Here is a 16,944-nt window from a genome sequence, read left to right on the forward strand (position 1 = left end):
GCCCTCTGCACCTGGGGAAACACAGCAGACAGGGCACCATGCCCTCCTGCCTCCCCTTCCACCTCCTCCAATGGAACTCCCACTCAAACTCCCCTGTTAGCAGCCCTGTTCGCTGCTCGCAGCTGTTGCCGCTGCCTGGCTGGGTGGCTGCTTTTATAGGCCCTCTCCTCAGCCAAGCTGCGCCCCCTAATCAGGTCTCAGCTGCCCGCCCAGCACGCTGCCCCTACAGGCCTCTATACATACAAGCAATACAAAGACAGACGCAAATACAGGTACCTTCTCCTCCAATGGAACTCCCACTCAAGGATCTGTGTGTGTCAGGGCACTGGGGATCTGTGTGGGGCATTGTTTAGTTGTGGTGGTGGGGCTGTGGGGAAGGGCCCTGGGAGGGAGGGAGGAGAAATCTGTGTGTATTGGGAAACTAGCAAGTGGGGGGTTCTATGTGGGGTGCTGATGTGTATTAAGAGTTACCAGCTGGATTGAGGACTGATAGATTTGGACAGAGTTTATATTGAATGGGAAAATGAAAAAGATCGCAGGGAAAAACAGTCAGGTTAGTTTAGCAGTCTTTGACATTTCGACCAATAAAGAAATTAAAATGCATTTGTAATTACATATCTTATTCTTGGCTGATAATCATTTATTGATATTTTTTAGGAAAATTTTCCATTTAAAACACAAACTTTTGTTTTTCTTTTTTTACTTATGATGTCTCTATCTGAAAACCCATATAAATTGACACAAATTGCAAATTAAAACTTTTTAAATGTATAAGCGTTTTACTCACTTGGGCGCATTTGCCTCATGGCACACAAATTTGAACTCTGCTTCAAAAATTTGCACAGAAGAAATTTTTCTTTTACTTTAATTATACTATCTTAGGAGCCCGCTATAACATACAAAGTCATATAAAAGTTATACCAAAATGCATTAAAGATAATCTAGGCATGGCGCAATATCTCAATGATTATTTTGCATCGGTGTTTAATGAGGCCAATGAAGGTATTAGGGATACTAGCACCGTTACAGAGGGGCATACAGGATGGGGGATTACCACATCTGAGGTAGAAGCAAAACTAGAACGCCTTAATGGGACTAAGTCGGGGGGACCGGACGATCTTCATCCGAGAATATTGAAGGAATTGGCGCGGGAAATAGCGGGCCCGTTAGCGATTATATTTAATGAATCTGTAAACTCGGGGGGGGGGGGGGGGGTCCTGTTAGACTGGAGAATAGCCAATGTGGTTCCTATTTTAAAAAAGATGAACTCAAACTGGAACGGGTGCAGAGAAGGGCGACTAAAATGATCAGAGGAATGGAAAACCTGTCGTATGAAAAGAGATTAGAGGAGCTTGGGTTATTTAGTCTGACAAAGAGAAGGCTGAGGGGGGATATGATTGCTATCTTCAAATATATCAGAGGGGTTAATACAAGGGAGGGAGAGGAATTATTCCAGCTTAGTACTAATGTGGACACGAGAACGAATGGATATAAACTGGCCGGGGGGAAGTTCAGGCTTGAAATTAGACGAAGGTTTCTGACCGTCAGAGGGGTGAAATATTGGAATGGCCTTCCGAGGGAAACGGTGGGGGCGAGGGACCTGTCTGGTTTTAAGATTAAGTTGGATAAGTTTATGGAGGGAATGGTTTAATGGTAAAACATAGTAGCCAAGGAAAACTAAGCAATGGTACGTAAATAGCATAACGGCCAACAAGGGTCAGGCTAGAGACTCTTGCCTATATGCTCGGGGTATTACTGATTGCCATATTTGGGATCGGGAAGGAATTTTCCTCCAGAGTAGATTGGCTGAGCCTCTGGAGGTTTTTCGCCTTCCTCCGCAGCATGGGGCAGGGATCACTAGCAGGAAGGTCTCAGCCGATTGAAGTCACCAAAACACAGGATTGGGGACTTCAACGGCAGAGTCCAGGGAAGGGTCTTGCGGCCTGCAGCATGCAGGGGGTCAGACTAGATGATCATAATGGTCCCTTCTGACCTTGAAGTCTATGAATCTATGAATCTATAATGCAGAGATTTATCTACAACTGCATTGATTGACTGCTGTGTGCAGTAATATAGTGACCCCTGGACCTACAGGCTTCCACACACCATCAGTGCCTTGAAAATTTGCTGTTCTCTACTAAGGTTTTTCACTAAACTGGCTGCTTTAATTATTTTTTCATTTGGGCTCAATTTGGCGAGATTGGGATGCTTAGTTTCAAAGTGCCACGAAGGTTGTATTCTTTCGGAACGGCTAACGTTTCGCGACACACGAGGCACAGTATTTTGTCTTTGGAAATAGTACATAAGTATTTATTCGTCCATTCAGTGTTGAAAACTCTGTGCTCTGATTCTATTTTTCTCTTTTTCTTTTCACTCATGGTATCCATTATGAAGCTCAAGATTTTGTTGAATAAATTCACACACAAGGGAAACACTCACAGTCACACACAAAGAGAAGAGATATCTCACAGCGCATGGCACACTAGCAAGGCACTGATGGCTCCTAAGGCTCCTAAGATAGTATAATTAAGGTAAAAGAAAAAATTTTTAAATGGAAAATTTTCCTAAAAAATATCAATAAATGATTATCAGCCAAGAATAAGATATGTAATTACAAATGCATTTTAATTTCTTTATTGGTCGAAATGTCAAAGACTGCTAAACTAACCTGACTGTTTTTCCTTGCGATCTTTTTCATTTGCCCATTCAATATAAACTCTGTCCAAATCTATCAGTCCTCAATCCAGCTGGTAACTCTTAATACACATCAGCATCCCACATCACATCAGCACATCTTAATACACATCAGCACCCCACTCGCTAGTTTCCCAATACACACGGATTTCTCCTCCCTCCCTCCCAGGGCCCTTCCCCACAGCCCCACCACCACAACTAAACAATGCCCCACACAGACCCCCAGTGCCCTGACACACACAGATCTCCCTCACTGCCCAGCACCCCCCAACAGGCCCCCACTGCCTAGCACCCCAAAACACACAAACCTCCCTCACTGCCCAGCGCCCTCCACACCCTCACAGCCCAGCACCCCCCGCACACCTCCCAGACACTCACTCCACCACACCCTTCCCCCTTCCCCGGCCGCACTCACCAGCCCTGCCCGGAGTTCTCTGACTCCTAGGGTGAGAGCGGCAAGGGAAGTCTCCAGTGGTGAGCGGGAGCCGGTTCGCAGGAACCGGTTGTTAAATTTAGAAGCCCTTTTAGAACCAGTTGTCCTGCGCGGGACCGGTTCTAAAAGGGCTTCTAAATTTAACAACCGGTAAGTTGAAGTGACCAGGACCGTAGCTGGGCGGGAGCAGAGGAAGCGGCTGCTCCCCCTGAGCACATTATCCAAAAGTGGCGCCTTAGGAGCCGACCCCATGGGTGCTCCAGCTCTCCGCCCCGCTCCCCGACCCCAGCTCACCTCCGCTCCGCCTCCGCCTCTGAATACTCCGCCCCGCTTCTCCCCCTCCCCCCCCCGCTTCCCGCGAATCAGCTGTTCGCGCGGGAAGCCTGGGAGGGCAGAGAAGCAAGCAGCGGCTTCGCGCTCAAGCCCAGGGAGGCGGAGACGGAGTGGAGGTGAGCTGGGGTGGGGGGAGCCGTCCGCGCCACAGCAGGTAACCCGGGGGGAGGGGCGCGCAGGGGTACCGCTCCCCGCCCCAGCTCACCTCCGCTCCGCCTCCCTGGGCCTGAACGTGAAGGTGCCGCTTGCTTCTCAGCCCTCCCAGGCTTCCTGCGCGAACAGCTGATTGGTGGGAAGCGGGGGGGCTGCAAGCTCAGACTGACCCGGTGCTCCAGGCACTGCGCGGTGGCAGCGTGGCCCGGCTCCAGCCGAGCGGCGTGGCTGTAGCGCCGCCAGCCACCTCCAGGCAGCACGGTAAGGGAGCAGGGACGGGGTGCTGGATAGAGGGCAGGGGAGTTCAGGGGGGTGGTGGGGGGCTGGATAGGGGTCGGGGCAGTCCGATGGCAGGGAACATGGGGATTGAATGGGGGCAAGGGTCCCGGGGGGCAGTCAGGAAGGAGCAGGGGTTGGATGGGGCGGTGGGAGGCAGTCAGGGGCAGGGGTTCCAAGGGTGGTCAGGGGACAGGGAGAAGGGGTGGTTGGATGGGGAATCAGGAGAGGAGTTGGATGGGGCGGCGGAGGGCAGTCACGGGACAGGGAAGGGGGTGGATGGGGAGGGGTCCTGGGGGGGGCATCAAGGAACGCGGGGGGTTGCATGGGGCAGGAGTCCTGGGGGGGATGGGCCAAAAAGCGCTCAGGACAGGGGCGGTGGCAGAGCCCTGTGTCCTGCTGGCGGGGGGGCGAGGGCTCTGTGCCTGTGTCCCGCTTGGGGCACTGGGGAGGGGCAGCGGCGCGGGCGGGCTCCGTGTTCCGCTTGGGACCGGGGGGGGGAGATGGAGGCGCGGCGGCGCGTGAGGGCTCCATCCCCGTGTCCCGCTTGGGGCGGGGGCGGGTGGAGGTGCGGTGGCGCGTAAGGGCTCCATCCCCGTGTCCCGCTTGGGGTGGGGAGGGGGGTTTGAAGGTGTGGCGGCGCGCGAGGGCTCCATCCCTGTGTCCCGCTTGGAGCGGGGGCGGGTGGAGGTGCGGTGGCGCATGAGGGCTCCATCCCCGTGTCCCGCTTGGGGCGGGGAGGGGGGTTTGAAGGTGTGGCGGCGCGCGAGGGCTCCATCCCTGTGTCCCGCTTGGGGCGGGGGGGGGTGGAGGTGCGGTGGCGCGTGAGGGCTCCATCCCCGTGTCCCGCTTGGGGCAGTGTGGGGGGTTTTGAAGGCGTGGTGGCGCGCGAGGGCTCCATCCCCTTGTCCCTCTTGGGGCGGGGAGGGGATGGAGGCGCGGCGGTGCGCGAGGGCTCCATCCCTGTGTCCCGCTTGGGGCGGGGGGGGGGTGGAGGCGCAGCGGCGCGTGAGGGCTCCATCCCCGTGTCCCGCTTGGGGCGGGGGCGGGTGGAGGGGCGGCGGCGCGCGAGGGCTCCATCCCCGTGTCTCGCTTGGGGCCGGGGTAGGTGGAGGCGCGGCGGCACGCGAGGGCTCCATCCCCGTGTCCCGCTTGGGGCGGGGGCAGGTGGAGGCGCGGCGGTGCGCGAGGGCTCCGTCCCCATGTCCCGCTTGGGGAAGGTGGGCCGGTGGCGTTCGAGGGCGCAAAAATATCCTTGCGCCGGCGCCGGCATTGGGTCGCGGGGGGGCGCCTGAAAGCCCCGCCACCGCAGCTCTGATTGGGCTGGACTCAGACGCCCGCATTGCTGGCTCCTGTCGACGGGCAGGCACGCCACCGCGGGCTGTATGTTGTGCAGGCCTGCTATATGGCATGAACCTGTTAGTCCCTCGTAGATTAGTCCACACTGCATCTACTTCTGCTGTCAAACCTTCTCATGGCTCCGTAGCATGAGAGGGCTAATGCACAGATTCCATCTCTTCCTACAAGGTCACAAAGAATGTATCAGAGATCGGAGGCTAATCAGTAGAAAGGGAAAAGGTCAATAATGCCGTGGCTGATGTAATGAACAAGCTGTCTTGCAACTCATCCTGTTGTGGAAGGAAGACAGAGACATGAGAGAAATGAGGTTGCAAGGTGCCCCAGACATATATATGGGGCACTGCTAGTTGTGAGAATATGGGACTGAGCAACGCTTTGCAATCTCAGTTCAACAAGTCAACAAAACTTACCTTAGCAAAGAAGGCAACTGAGGTGAGCGTGTGCTTCTTCCTGCCCCACTTGGGCCTTGGGCCTGAAATCCTTCTCTCTCTCATGTGGGCCTCTGGAACATAAATACCCATGAGTAACAGGGACAGCAAGCTCTACAGAGCAAATCCCTACGGCAGATGGTAGAAAGAATAGCTTATACTAATCTATCTATCTGTCTATCTATCGTTACATGTTAATTCACTTACAGCATCTAGGCCTCCCCATTGTAACTGAATGGCTCACAGTCAGAAGCTGGGATGTATCTGTTGAGGGGCTGGATTGTAGGATGAGAGTCCATGCATAGGCTCAGGCCAATGTCTTCCTATGTCACTGTCCAAAGTCTGGCACTAACATTCATATTCAGGCATCTAAACGAGTGGATTGATTTTCAGAGGAGCTGAACAGCCACGGCTTCGGCAGATTCGAGTGAGGAGTTCTTGGTATTCAGCATTTGAGAAAGGTCAGGCCATTTATTTAGGTGCCTGAGTGCGGCATTGCAGCCTCTGTCATGGGTCGTTTACAATGAAGACGGAATCAACATCATCTCGGCACGACAACCAAGTTCAGGATCTAATCGAGCTGTATCCTCTCTGTACTGCTGTACGGCTGCGAAACATTGGGACTGCGCCACTCAGAGTGGGCAAAGCTGGAGGCTTTCCACATAAAATGCCAACGTTGTATATTGGGCATAGAGTGGAACGACTTCATTTGTAAAGCAGATGTTTATGGTCGCTCCGGTCTACAGACTACTGGGGCCATTGTCCGCAGATGGCATCTTATGTTTTTCGGACATGTCGTGAGTATGCCACAAGAGGTTCCTGCGAACGCCGTTCTTTGAGTGGCTCGTAACATCCGAGAGACAATTCCACCAATCAAGGGATGCAGGCAGCCCAAAGGCAGGCCCCCTATTACATGGGTGCCTCAAGTCTATTCCGACGTTGGGCTCTCGGCCCGTCAAGCACAGGAACGGATCAATGGTGAACAATTGCTACGGCCGACCGTTCGGCTAAGCGTTGAAGAAGAAGTATGGATTTAGGTACTTAACTTTTGACATCCATGTTTGAAAGTGCTGGCCCAAGTGTCTAAAGAAAAGTGAGATTATATAATGTCAATGGATGGAGCAATGAAGGGTTTTATTTAACTGTCCAAGGGGAACTAGAGGCCTGGATCATACGAACAGCCATATTGGATCAGACCAGTGGTCCATCTAGCCCAGCATTCCATCTTCTGACAGTGGCCAGTGCCAGATGCTTCCAAAGGAATGAACAGAACAGGGCAATTTATCAAGTGATCCATCCCCATCATCCAGTCCCAGGTTGAGGGACACTGTGACAGGGAGCTGAGCAGGAGCTGCTGAGCCAGCCCTCGGTCACTCCGGTTCCAATTAAGGGAGATGAATTGGAGCTGATTAGACCACCTGGCCCTAATTGGGGAAGTAGAGACAGCTGCTGCCTAATTAGGCTGGGGCTGTATAAAAGCCTCAGGGGAAGGAAGCCAGGAGAGGAGCAGGAAGAAAGGGAAAAGGCAGAAAGTGGAAGCAGGGAGGTAGCTCTCCTCTCCCTCCTGCCTGTAGGTAAAGGGCTACTTGTATGGTGAAAAGGTGGTGAGAGCACAACGTGTAAATAAACTGCACCAGAGGTTACTGAAGTGACTTTATCAGCCCAACAGGGTTAGGAGCCAACAGGGTCCTGCAGCACCTTGTTACAGACACCCAGAGCATAGGGTTGTGTGCCTGACCATCTTAGCTAATAGATTCATCAGTGGCTATCTTCCATGAATGTATCTAGTGGTTTTTGAACCCAGTTATACCTTTGACCTTCACAACATCCCCTGGCAACAAGTTCCACAGGTTTACTGTGCGTTGTGTGAAGATGTACTGCCTTATGTTTGTTTTAAACTTGCTGCCTATTAATTTCATTTATTCCAAATATTTACTAAATTTCAATTGGTATTCTGTTGCTTAACAGTGCGATTAAAACTGTGATTAATCATGATTAATTATTTTAATCGCAATTAATTTGTTTCAGGTAATCGCGTGACTTAACTGCGATTAATCGACATCCCTAATTTTGGTAATTTATTAAAAAAATGTGTCAGCAAATAATGGAAAATGGTGTGATTATATTGTGTTATTTTGACAAATACAATATGCAGAATTTTACAGAATTTTTAATTTTTTGGTGCAGAATTCCCTCAGTTGTACATGGAAGCTGCGTTACTTTCTACTTATCAACATTGAATTTCATCTGCCATTTTGTTGCCCAGTCATCCAGTTTGGGGAGATCCCTCTGCAACTCTTCACAGACAGCTTTGAACTTAGCTATCATGTAGGATACGTGTCTAGAGAAAGGTCAGTTTATGTAAGATAAGAGGCTTGTGAAGGAGAATTATCCCTATTTGGGCTGGATTGCATAGAACCAGAGAGGATGGAGAGGAGCTGGATAAATACCTGGAGAAGGATGAGGGGACCAAAGCACAAGTTTGCAGATCAGCTAGCGAACATACCATATGGCATGAACCTGTTAGTCCCTCGTAGATTCGTCCACACTGCATCTACTTCTGCTGTCTGCTGGAGCCTTCTTGTGGCTCCATAGCATGAGAGGGCTAATGCACAGATTCCATCTCTTCCTACAAGGTCACAAAGAATGTATCAGAGATCGGAGGCTAATCAGAAGAAAGGGATGTAATGAACCAGCTATCTTGCAACTCGTCCCATTATGGAAGGAAGACAGAGACGTGAGAGCAAAGGCCCTTGGTTTTACACTAACAGTCTTGTCACCTTTTTGTTTAGCTGGAGCCAGTAGCCGTCATTCTGCTGAGTACTGGGGTCACTTAAACTCATCGCCAGTTGCCTACATCTCATGGGGAACAATGCAGGTAATTACCACAGGATCATGCAGGCACTGGCTTCGGGGCTGGAGTGGTGGCTCAGCTGACCTCCTCCAGTCACCAACTTCTCTGTGGGAACTCAGGGCCCTCCTGAGTCCCATCGGTGGTTTTGGGAAGGGTCCGGGCCACTCAAGAGATCTCTGTCAGGAGCATTTTCCCTCTCCTCCTGGCCAGTCAAGCAGCAGAGCAGGTTCCTGAATCTAGCTCCTAGGGTCTGACGTGACTGGTTTCTGCCACCATCCCGAACTTGCTGAATGGCCCGTGAGATACTGACATGGACAGAGAAATCCGGATCTTGCTGCAGGCCACTGAGAGCTGAGACAGAGAGAGGAAGCTCAGGTCAAAACACATATTGTATTAGCATGCCCTAGCACCTGCACCATGGGCCTCTGTATCTTCCACAGGGGCGGCTCTATGTTTTTTGCCATCCCAAGCACGGCAGTCAGGTGGCCTTTGGTGGCATGCCTGCAGGCGGTCCGCTGGTCACGTGGATTCAGCGGCGTTTCTGTTGGTGATCTGCTGGTCCTTCAGTGTACCTGCCGCCGAATTGCCGCCGAAGCTGCGGGACCGGCGGTCCTCCTGCAGGCATGCAGCCGAAGGCTGCCTGACTGCCGCCCTCATGGCAACCGGCACGCCGCCCCCCATGGCTTGCCATCCCAGGTACGCACTTGCTGCGCTGGGGCCTGGAGCCACCCCTGATCTTCCACAGCAACTAACTCCTCCCAGATGCTCTGGACCCACCAGGGCTATCAGTGTCATCGCCATCTGATAACCCCTTAAGTCCTCAGTGACATCTGCCCTTGGCAGCACCATCTTCCACTGCATTCTGGGGCATCCACCTCCTTAGCACCATCTCCCTGACACATGCCAGGGCCTCTCACCCTGCCTGGCATTTACTTTCTCCTTGTAAAACCTTCTGGCACCTGGAGATGGAAGTGACGCCTGACATCAGAGAAAACAAAGCTGGGACTGATGTCCAGGCTCTCTCAACAGCTGCCTCTGGCCACGTCTAAATTGAACTCAATGCAGCAGCATGGCGGGGGAGTTGCACTTTTTCCTAGACTGGTTCACAAGTGGGAGGGATAGCTCAGTGGTTTGAGCATTGGCCTGCTAAACCCAGGGTTGTGAGTTCAATCCTTGAGGGGGCCATTTAGGGAACTGGGGTTTAAAAACCAAACAAACACTATCTGGGGATTGGTCCTGCTTTGAGCAGGGGGTTGGATTAGATGATCTCCTGAAGTCCCTTCCAACCCTGATATTCTACAAGGAGCATGAGCTCTCCTTCCATATGCAAACACAGCCATGTGGCAACTACTTACACTGAAGTATCAGCTCCTTCTCTTGCCTGACCATGGCGGGCTCTGAGCTTCGAACAGTGCAACCTGGAACGTACAATGGAAATGAATCTTGCAGGAGTTTTCACCTCCCCTGGGGCTACCTTTTATAAAATGTCAGTCTTTCCAACAAGCAAAACAGCTTTCAAGTGGTCCCTGGGATAATCAGACAAGTCCACAAGCTCCAAGACAGAGAGGCTCATGTCTTGGAAGATACAGAGAGCCTGATTGCCAATGGCTATGGTATTGCTGCAGTCCCACAGGGATTCCAGTGGGTGGAGCTGGAGGGTAGGGTTGTAATTTGCTCCAGGCCTTTTGATATAATCCCCAGCCCAACTGCCTCAAGGGCAGGAAATCTAGACACTAGGATCCCAGGGGGTTAATTCTTGCTGCTAGTGCCCTCCAAGCAGAACACAGGACAACCTCTCAGATAGAAGTTGCTTAAGAAAAGTAGTGGTTACCGATAAAGATGGCTGCTGCCCGTCGTATTGGAGCCTGGGGGCTTTGGAGGTGATCCAGACATTGGAGCAAGATGTCAGATACGTTCTTGAGCTTCAGCACCTAGGAATAGAAACCAAAGAAGCTTCTTGTTGCTGGGGCCGCAGGGTGAGGAGAAGAGAGATTTCATCTGCTTGGCTTGGAGGGGTGGGAAGAATGCAGCTCCCATCTCCATGTATCCTGGGGGCGACCATCTACATGCCAGGCAGTCATTAAATGACCATTTCAAAGTGTCACCAGACACATTGCTGGTGTCTGAGCTGCTGGCACTGCAGGGCTGGAGCCTGGCACTAGAGAACACTGAAGCCCGGTTGTATGGGCTTCATCTGGGGAGGACATTAGAGAGGGTGCAGAGCATAAGAAATACGGTGCAGAAGTGGCCAATGGGCTGGGGTAAGGTGAAAAATGGGGACATCCAGTTTCCTGCAGGATTCAGAAGGCATTTTTGCCATCAACTGATTCTTTATGTTCTGAGTTTTCACCTCCGTACTGAACTCCAGGCCAGGTCTGGCTGTTCAGATCTGACAGGCACTGGGAAGAGTGGGGGAGCTGGGTGCTTCTAAGAGGAAGCCAGAGTGCAGTATGCTAGTACTAGACATGCAATCAGAGCAGTGAGTGAGGGAACACGTTTCTGGTCCCACATCTAGAAGCAGCACTCACGAGAAGCCGATTGTTCACTTACAGAGTGCTGGCAGATCTTGTCCACCACCTGGGGATGGGTGTGCCAAGCCTTCTTGCTGTTAATCTGCTTAGGACAAGACCATCCCAGGAGCTGAAAACACCCAGCCAAGGCTTTCTGACACCTCTGCAACACAAGATGGGACAAGGAGAGTTTGCATCATGAGAAGAGCTGGAATCTGTGGTCACTCTGCAGTGAAAAGCCAGCTGAAATGATCAATGAGGGAAAGGAATGTGGGGGTCACATGGTATCCTGCTGACCCTTGGTGTCTCTTTGTTCCTATTAGTGGAGGCTCCTGGAGTTTGATCTTCATGGTGGCTGCAGTTCAGTGACTTAGGAAGTGGCTGCTGGGAGCCATAAAACATCTCCACTTGTGTGTCCATTGAAGGCCAGGGAACTTGCTTGGGTAAGCAGGTAGGGCTGAGATTTTTCACTTTTGGGAGGCGGCTCTGGAGACAGACCTAGCAGGAGAGCTGGAGCAGTCAGGGCCTGCTGCAGGGAGCACATGGCAGCAGGACTCACCTTGCCCACGTCAGGGTCCTCGTCCTGTAAGTGAAGGAGCAGTGGGACCAGGCTGCGGGTCACTTCCTCCTGCAGCAGGGGCTTCTGCCTCCTCGTCACTGTGTTGAGCAACTCTGTAAAGAGCATGATGGCAGCAGAGCGCACCTGGGGTCTCACCTGTGATGGACACACAACCATGAGGGGATCTCACCGAGGGAGCTTCACACTCTCCTTACAGGGTGAGCTCGGCACAATGCAAACCACAGATAGGGGCCAGTCTGACTAATAACTCCATGGTCTGCCCACCAAGAGGACACCCATTTGCAGAAAGGTTTGGGTGGAGGGGCAGACAACACAGGTTAGGACAGTGGTTCCTAAATTTCCCTGGAGGCCTCCTGTAAGTGCTGACTCCATCCACAGTGAAGGGCTCTTTGGAGGGTTTCTTTAATGGGTTCAACACTTTCATAGTTTCATAGCATTTAAGGGCCATTCATTCATCTAGACTCCAAAGCACAGGACATTACATTTCACCCCATGACCACTACATTGAGCATGTTAACTTGAGTTAGATTAAAGCATATCAGTCCTCAGGAGACCAAACGGTTGCATGCCACACACAGAGAACACGAGAGACCAAGGTGTCACCAATGCCTGAGGCCCAGGCAATGGCTCGGAACTGATCAGGTCAGATATGCCACCACTACGACTCCAGAGTCACAACACTGCCTGGCTGGGGATGGGCAGGTCAAGAGCCCCTGACTTACAGCATCGAGTAAGGGGATTAGCTTCCTGGCCACGCTGGTGCGCTCACTCCCATCCAGGCTCTGCAGAAGGTTCTGAACAGCTGAGATGGCCTCCAGAATACTCCCATCATCCTTCTCATCCGAGCCCCAAAGGATGGCAGGCAGCAGGGCCTTGACTTGTTCCACCTACACACACACACACACACACACACATGGGGGGGCTCATCAGATCTCCCAGCCCTCCAGTGAGTACAAGCCACAGTGCCAGGGCTGTGTTTATTCTACCCCATGGCACCAAGTCAGAGAGAAGCTCCGTCTCCACAGTCGGAGGCGTGGTGCTTTAGAATCGACGGGGATGCCTGATGAGGCAATCAGTGAATCCTAACCCTGTCCCGGGTCGTTCTGGTGTAGGGTGGGCAAAGCTGTGGTTTGCTTCAGGGCTTTTCTCTCTTTTCTACGTGCTATTCATTATTATTATAGCAGATGCTGGCAGCAATCTCCATAGTTAAGGCTGGTACACAGTTTCCATTCTAGTTGCTCCTTTTGATACGCTCCTAAAAACATTCCCTTTTTGGATGGAAATGTTCCATGCTGTCTCCCCAGTCAATTGTGATTTTTTCCTGGGGAGATTGTGTCTCTGAGCTGTAGGACAGTTTTTCCACTTACAAACAAACAAACGAAAACTTCTAGCCACCTTCTTTTCCCATGCAGTTTCCCAAATGGTGAAACTTGGGGAAAAAATCAAACCTGGCCCTTGGGGAGTCCTAGGTGAGAGCTGAACTCTCTGCAAAGTTTGAGAAACTTGGCCCTGATAGTGCAAGGCACTGAAATATCATTTGGGGGCAGGGTCACAAACACTCTTTAAGAGAGTGCTCTGCCTCTCTCAGGGCCAGAGACTTTGGGGCCAGCCAGCCCCATTCATTAATCAGATGCAGCGGAGGAGGAGAGAACTATTTTGGGCTGTCAGGAAGGAAGGGGAAGCAGGAGCAGGGGGGAGTGGCTCCTAGAGTACCCTGGGAGGGAAGGCAGGGGGAATCTGATGGGGGAAAAGGGCCTCCAGGGAGGAAGTCTTGGGAAGCAGTCCTCCCCCAAGAGAACAAAGAACTCCGCAGAGCCTGGGGGCAAAGAGCTTGCAGAAGGGGTGCCCAGGAAGGGGGCCAAAGTTAAGTTTTCTTATGTTTACTAAGGACAGGGTGGAACCTTTGTTGAGTGAGCTCAGAAGAGGAGATGTGGTAATGGCAGAAGATCCTGTTTCTGATTTTTAGTCTGTTGGACATTGTCAGGTTTGATTCTGAGGGTTTTATCTTTGGCCTTCAAAGGCTTGTTTGTCTTAATAAATGAGCCTGAATAAGGGTGTTATTGAACGAGGTATTTGTGAAGTCAAGCTGAGGAGGGGAAAACTGAGGCAGTGCTGCAGTGTTGGGTCTTGCCACTGGAGGGGGCTATGAGACAGGGCCTTGTGTGCTCGCTAAGGTCTTTAGACCAATCAAGGTCTTCCTTGGTGACAGCACCAGGATTGGTCTCTCCAAGAAGGAACAGGAATGCTGCTGGGGTAATTTGCATGGGGGAGAATTAGGGTTACCATGTCTGAACTTTCAAAGAGAGGACACTCCATTGGGGGGGGGTAGCCCCGCCCCCTAGCCACTCCCTCCCACTTCCCGCCCCGACAGCCCCCCCCAGAACCCCCGACCCATCTAACACCCCCTGCTCCCTGTCCCTGACTGTCCCAACCCCTCTCCACACCCCTGCCCCCCTGAGAGCCCCCCCCGAACTCCCGACCCATCCAACCCCCCCCGCTCCCTGTCCCCTGACTGCCCCCCTTCTCCAACTCCCCAGCCCCCTTACCGTGCCACTCGGCTTAGAGCAGGTGTCTGGCTCCGCGCCCCATGGAGCGCCCCGCCCGAGTGCTGCCGAGCAGCATGCTGTGGCTGTGGAGGAGGGGGGGAAGCGGGGGAGGGGCTCTGGCCGCCGCTGCCAGCCCCGCCGCCGCGTTCCCTCACAGGCGAACAGCCCCGCCCCCCAGGGCTGCCGGGCGACGTGCTAAGGCTGCAGGGGATGGGGGGAGCTGGGAAGGGGCTTTGGCTGCCGAGGCCCCAATGCGAGCGGCGCTCGGCCGCCCTGTCAGCCGCTTTTCGGTCGATAAATAGCCGACTGGGGGGAAATCTCGGACATTTTTAGATTTTTAGAAATCCCCCCCGGACGGCTATTTAAAGAGTGAAAAGCCGGACATGTCCGGGGAAACCCGGACGTGTGATAGCCCTAGGAGAGTCATAATGTCCACCTGAAATCCAAGCAGTAAAATCCCATCTAAAATACTCTCTGAGGAAAGATCTGCATTGAGGAGCCGTTGTGATCCCCGTTCCTGCTGGGGAAATGGAGGCACCGAGAGGGTCAGCAAGTCAGCAGCAGAGGTGGGCTCAGAACACTGTGCCTCACTGCCTGCCCAGAACTCAGTCCACTGGGTCACAGCCACCCCGTTCGTTTTCCAGTTAACCAAGCGTGGGCTCTCACCTTCCCTGGTTGGGTTGCCAGGATGCCGAGTCCTCTTAGACCAAGTGAACGGAAAACTGGGCTGGGGTGTTTTGTCCACTCCTCGAGATGGTCCAAAGTGTCTGGATGTGGGAGCTTCTTGGCCTCTTTGTAACTCAGAAGCTGAAAACAACACAGAGCGAATCAGCAACAGGGTGCTTACCGGAAAACTTTGTGTGTCGGTTCTGTGGAGAGGCATCATAACCTCCATGTTGTACCGTCCATTGCTATACATCAGCCCCACTTTGTGTGTGACACCCAGTCCTCCCACTGACTTCCTGGGGCTTCGACTGGCCGTTAGCACTAGACTCAGCCATAGGCGTTAGCAGAGCTGCTCTACCCTCCAGGAGAACATGTAGGGCAACAAAATGTTCAGTGACCATTTGTATGGCGGACTCTTGTGCATCTGGGGGTTTGCCAAGAGCAGCCGAACCCCTCATGGTGACCCTGTGAAGCAGAACAAGCCGCTCTGAGATCACGCGAAAGCTGGGACTGAGAAATCAAACCCCTGAGTTGAAATCCTGACCCCACTGAAGTCAGTGGAAGTTTTGCCATTGAGCGCAATGGGCCCAGGATTGGACTCCTGGTGAGGAGAGAATTAAACCCCATCCCTTAATGAGTTAGATGAGGAGACAATCCCTGAAAACTGTCAATAGGAACTAGCCAGACAGAAACCGTGGAAATGGGGAGGACAACCTAGCGATGGACTATAGAGCCACCTCATTCCTGGTGATGTGCCTCTAACTAACCCATCCAATAGAGAAGGTTAAAGATTGCTCACCACATTCAGAGCTAATGATCCTGCATCTGGGGGAGCTTTTACCATGATCCTCTCTCCTCCATACCCACTCAAAATGCCCCTCTTTGCTTTTCCTTAGTGACTTCGCAGGGACGAACCTTTCATGGACCTGCAGAAAGGCTGATGCTGACAGGAGACCCAGTTGCCCTTTGGGAGAGTCCAGGCTGATGCTGTTCTACAGAACCTTAGTTTCTTGGATATTCCCATCAGGCTCCTGATTACAACTTTGGAGCAACCTATGATCCCCTAAAGGATCCATCTCAGATTTTACACTAAGCGTGCTGGGACAGGACTGGGGGAGCCTAGTCAGTGCTGCATGGACACCTGGCAATGTGGACATGACCAATAAAGCTCATAGTTTATGTAGCGCAAGAATGAGTCTCAAAGGCTTGATTTAAGCAGTTGCTCACTAATCTGGGGGTACATCTACACTACAGGGGGGAGTCGATTTAAGATACGCAAATTCAGCTACGTGAATAGCGTAGCTGAATTCGACGTATCGCAGCCGACTTACCCCGCTGTGAGGATGGCGGCAAAATCGACTTCTGCGGCTTTCTGTCGGTGGCGCTTACTCCCACCTCCGCTGGTGGAGTAAGAGCACCGATTTGGGGATCGATTGTCGCGTCCCGACGGGACGCGATAAATCAATCCCCGAGAGGTCGATTTCTACCCGCCGATTCAGGCGGGTAGTGTAGACCTAGCCTAGGACACAAGACCCAATTGCTCTCATCAGCTAATGAAACTTACTTCTACAAAGAAGGCCATCATGGTCAGCCTGTGTTTCTTATCACCTCTGTCGAGGAGCGGGATCACTAGGTCCAGCAGCATCCTTGTGGTCTCAGGGCAAGCATAGTGCACCACGGCTCTGTGACACAAAGCAGAAATACCTTTGTTAGTAAGGGAAGAAGCACATTCTGCAACAAGGGGGTGAGGGGTCAGCTTGGGGCCACATGGCAGCCCAGAAGTGAGGACTGTTTCATTCTGGAATTGCCCCCACTAGCAGGACTGAGTGCATGGAAAACGCTTGTGTATTACCTGGCCAGCAGGCTCACCCCACGGAGGTGATCTTGGGGGCTTTGTAGGAGGATCCAGCCTTGCTCCTTCTCCATAACAGTCAGCTCGGAATGGCAGCCAACACAGAAAAGCAGCATCTTTATAGCCTCCACTGCAGAGCTAGATTCAAACAACACACCAGCGTGACTGAGTGCCAGGAGCCCCCTCATGGTAGGTCTGTCAGGGAGTGACGGATCCACTTGTGTGTGGAAAGACACACCAATGGTTTAAATAGAGCTTAG

General features: G+C 52.4%; 1 long non-coding RNA gene and 1 gene segment (V, D, J or C); one reads left to right on the plus strand and one right to left on the minus strand.

The window, feature by feature from the left end:
- The window catches only part of LOC101953131 (T cell receptor delta constant-like), a 52,311-nt gene extending 36,328 nt beyond the window's left edge, over positions 1 to 15,983 (plus strand). The window contains 1 exon segment of the C gene segment in view: positions 15,729 to 15,983. Coding sequence covers positions 15,729 to 15,817 — 89 coding nt within the window.
- Positions 5,698 to 12,663, minus strand: LOC135975251 (uncharacterized). Its single transcript, XR_010592181.1, has 4 exons — positions 10,362 to 12,663; positions 9,886 to 9,948; positions 8,183 to 8,881; positions 5,698 to 6,759 (listed from the first exon to the last, which is right to left on the minus strand). It is a non-coding gene; the product is annotated as an uncharacterized LOC135975251 (long non-coding RNA).
- Positions 15,984 to 16,944: the final 961 nt, after the last annotated feature.

The sequence above is a fragment of the Chrysemys picta genome, chromosome 13 (assembly GCF_011386835.1).
Source record: "Chrysemys picta bellii isolate R12L10 chromosome 13, ASM1138683v2, whole genome shotgun sequence".
Lineage (NCBI taxonomy): Eukaryota > Metazoa > Chordata > Testudines > Emydidae > Chrysemys > Chrysemys picta.